At 39.9% G+C, this 2,881-nt stretch overlaps 1 protein-coding gene across 2 annotated transcripts; it reads right to left on the bottom strand.

Annotated features, from left to right (window-relative positions):
* Positions 1 to 908: 908 nt before the first annotated feature.
* Positions 909 to 2,881, bottom strand: MED6 (RNA polymerase transcriptional regulation mediator-like protein). Of its 2 annotated transcripts, none has more exons than XM_089625038.1 (6): positions 2,769 to 2,881; positions 2,429 to 2,659; positions 2,162 to 2,336; positions 2,014 to 2,083; positions 1,742 to 1,851; positions 909 to 1,395 (listed from the first exon to the last, which is right to left on the bottom strand). In XM_089625038.1, the coding sequence occupies exons 2-6, from the start codon at positions 2,635 to 2,637 to the stop codon at positions 1,231 to 1,233; spliced, it is 729 nt and encodes a 242-aa protein (XP_089481164.1). In that variant the 5' UTR covers positions 2,638 to 2,659; positions 2,769 to 2,881; the 3' UTR covers positions 909 to 1,230. The 2 variants fall into 2 exon arrangements, with proteins under 2 accessions (XP_089481164.1, XP_089481166.1); XM_089625040.1 differs by having other exon boundaries at positions 2,429 to 2,673; positions 2,769 to 2,876.

Raw genomic sequence — 2,881 nt, 5'->3', positions numbered from 1 at the left:
CCGAAATGTGGGCGATGATCTAATGAAAAAGTCCAAGTCTTTATCGATGATGAGTGATTCTTCCGGATAATATTGTCGCACAGTCGATAATTGAAGCCGCACATTCATATAATGAATCGGGCTTATTTAAGTTGCGCCTTGGGCTCGACTGACTTCGTCAGAATAGGCCCAAGCGAGTTATATCCTTTAGACGACATGGACCACTTCATCCGTAAGGATAGGCCTACGACGTTCGAACTATCGAGCCATGCGGAAGTGAAGATATGGCCTTTTGGGATCTTTAGTCGGACTTGGGTTTTCAGTGCAATGCTTTTGGTTTAAAGAGGTTGATTCCTAACCCCACATACATCACCTCTTGAGATCATTGAGAACCCCTGATGAACCTGTATCGCTGAGTTTCAAGTATGTAACAAAAAAAATTAAATTCAAAAACAAAAAACAAAAACAAAAACTTCAAGCTAGCTTTGAGAATTATTACTTGAATAAAGTTCTGTTATTCCCACTTCAAATTATTACACTATCTATTGCTATTATTTGTCGATTCTATCATCTTCCTAACTTCAGATTTGCATTGTTAAGCGCTCATGAGGATGAAGTGGTATTACTGCAGTTGAAAATATTATATCTATATATATATATATATATATATATATATATATATATATATATGCTATTTAATCTCATTAATAAAATGGATAGATTGATACATATTACTCACACTATAGATGACAGCTTTGTTGTAATAGTTAAGATGGCCATTTTCAACTTTTTAGACAATACATTTTTTCTTGATGTCAAGAAAACAGTTGAAATGGACTAACTTAACAGCGTATGTCCTATTTTATCACACCGTTGAATCTTCACCGAGTAATTAATTTTCCCCAGGTAAAGTTAGGACATGTTAGTGGTGATGATACAAGCATTCTTCATTAACCTATAAGCTTTGTACCTGATCCTGAAAAACCCACAGCTTATCCAAAACAGATCTCGCGGGCGAAGTAGATGGAAAGTTTAAGAACATTCTGAGTAAACCAAAGTACTCGGTGATGGTATGATGTCAAACTAATCTATTTTAATAACTACATATTGCCTACGTTTAAGCGTCATATAATACATACAGTAGCTCAGAAACGTGGTTCATACCCAGCAGTCAGAAATGAATAAATAAGTAATAAACCAAAACCTCTCTGGGTTGTTGATGATGGTATGATGTTCTGATCCCTTTTTCTTTCAGAATCTCATTCTCTTTGATGGGCCTTGATCGATGATGGGATCAACAGGAGGTGGTTGAGTGTCTCCTCCGGCTTGCTGGGCTTCGGGGCCTTTTTCTGATTCCGAAGGCTGAGGTGGCGTGTACCCCTCCGGGAATGCTGGCGGTGGTGGGGCCGGAGACAGCTTCACAAATTCAAAAGAAAGTGATTAAATTCGGGGATTAAGACGCCCGATATAAAAGCACCACTACTAGCTCAACAATAATTATACCAATTTTTCCCTTTTTTTAATTGTTGGAAAACTTCTCTTTGGTTTTGAATTTCGGCGTCAATCAAATTTACATTCGCGTAACTCATATACGCCAAATAAAACCACAAAAGTGATGCCACAAAACACTCTCAATCTCAGAAGTGATATACAAATTACTCCCAAGGAAAAATTTTGTGTCCAAAGCACATATCCTCCATTGATTTGCTGTAACAGATTTGAAAACAAAAAAATCGGCCTGATTATTTTTAGGGTCAAGTACCTTTCGCTGCAAGGATGCAAGAATGTGGTCTATTCGCTTTACTTCCTTGAAATCAATTGGCTCCTTGGAAGCCTTTGATTCTACAACAGCGTTTTCGTTCTCAGAATCAACTGCATCGCCAACAGCACAGATTGAAAGCATCAATCAGCAAGACTAAAATTTCAAACGACCACGACATAAGCACTTCGGGAATGAACTTATTCGATGCCCATAATTTCAAATAAAAAAATGAATATGTAATCTGAAAAGGGAGCAAATCGCGATAAGGGTACCGAATCCGATCTTCTCTGCCTTCGAGGCAGCGGTGGTAAAAGCCTTCGATATGTAATACAGAGCACGACCCTGCAACAACCATATAATTCACACACTCATCGCGATTTATTCTCGAGAAAAAAACATATATAAAAAAAAAGCACATACAACTCGAGCAGCGAAAACATTGCAGAGCTGCGGCGCCTGGTAAATCGACCCGTCGAGAACATAGTAAGTGAGCATCGGAGTAACTTTCTCCGGCCCGTCCCTCTTTTGCTTGCGTATTACGAAGAGATTCGGCTCCATGACTTCGTTGAGCATGAATTCTATCCCAGTCATTTTCCTGAGAATCCATTCAGAACGCACATGAATCCAGTCATAAACTTTTGGGTGCAAGCAGTGAGTCAAGCAAGGAATGAAACCCTAGAAACTCACGAGAGATGAGAGAGGTCAAGAGGGTGAATGGAGCGAATTCGGAGGTTCTCGTTGTTGCAAGTCCAGTCGTAGAAAGGAGAGAGAGCGAAGTAGTCGAAGACGAGGTTGCGATCGAGAGGGTAGGAGTTGAGCCACAGCTGATCTCTGAAGGATATTCCAGTCATGTCCGTCCCCGGAGCCACCGCTGGACCTCCTCCGCCTTCCGCCATTCCGTCTTCTTCGCCCTAAAAACTGTGCGCGGACACCTGTAAATCAAATTCCTCCGAAACAAACAAAAGAAACACAAGCAATATACAAATATATATATGAGTCATGAGTTCATACAAAATTGAGAGCCTACCTTGCAACTTCAAATCGAGATCGGAGATGGAGAAGCTTCTCGGCGGTGGTCTGAAAAAAATAAAAACAATTCAATAGTCTAAAACTCTAAATGTGAGAGCTGTGTTATAGAGA

The sequence above is a fragment of the Urtica dioica genome, chromosome 9 (genome assembly GCF_054948205.1).
Source record: "Urtica dioica subsp. dioica isolate 48M chromosome 9, U.dioica_male_clone48M_v1_H2, whole genome shotgun sequence".
NCBI lineage: Eukaryota > Viridiplantae > Streptophyta > Magnoliopsida > Rosales > Urticaceae > Urtica > Urtica dioica.
This window is presented reverse-complemented; position numbering and strand designations above follow the sequence as displayed.

Coding starts and splice junctions, on each gene's coding strand:
- MED6 (XM_089625038.1), bottom strand. CDS start 2,637: ATGGCGGAAGGCGGAGGAGGTCCAGCGGTGGCTCCGGGGACGGACATG. Junction 2,337..2,428: donor CTTGACCTCTCTCATCTCTC/GTGAGTTTCTAG, acceptor ATGGATTCTCAG/GAAAATGACTGGGATAGAAT. Junction 1,852..2,013: donor GGCAGAGAAGATCGGATTCG/GTACCCTTATCG, acceptor TTGGCGATGCAG/TTGATTCTGAGAACGAAAAC.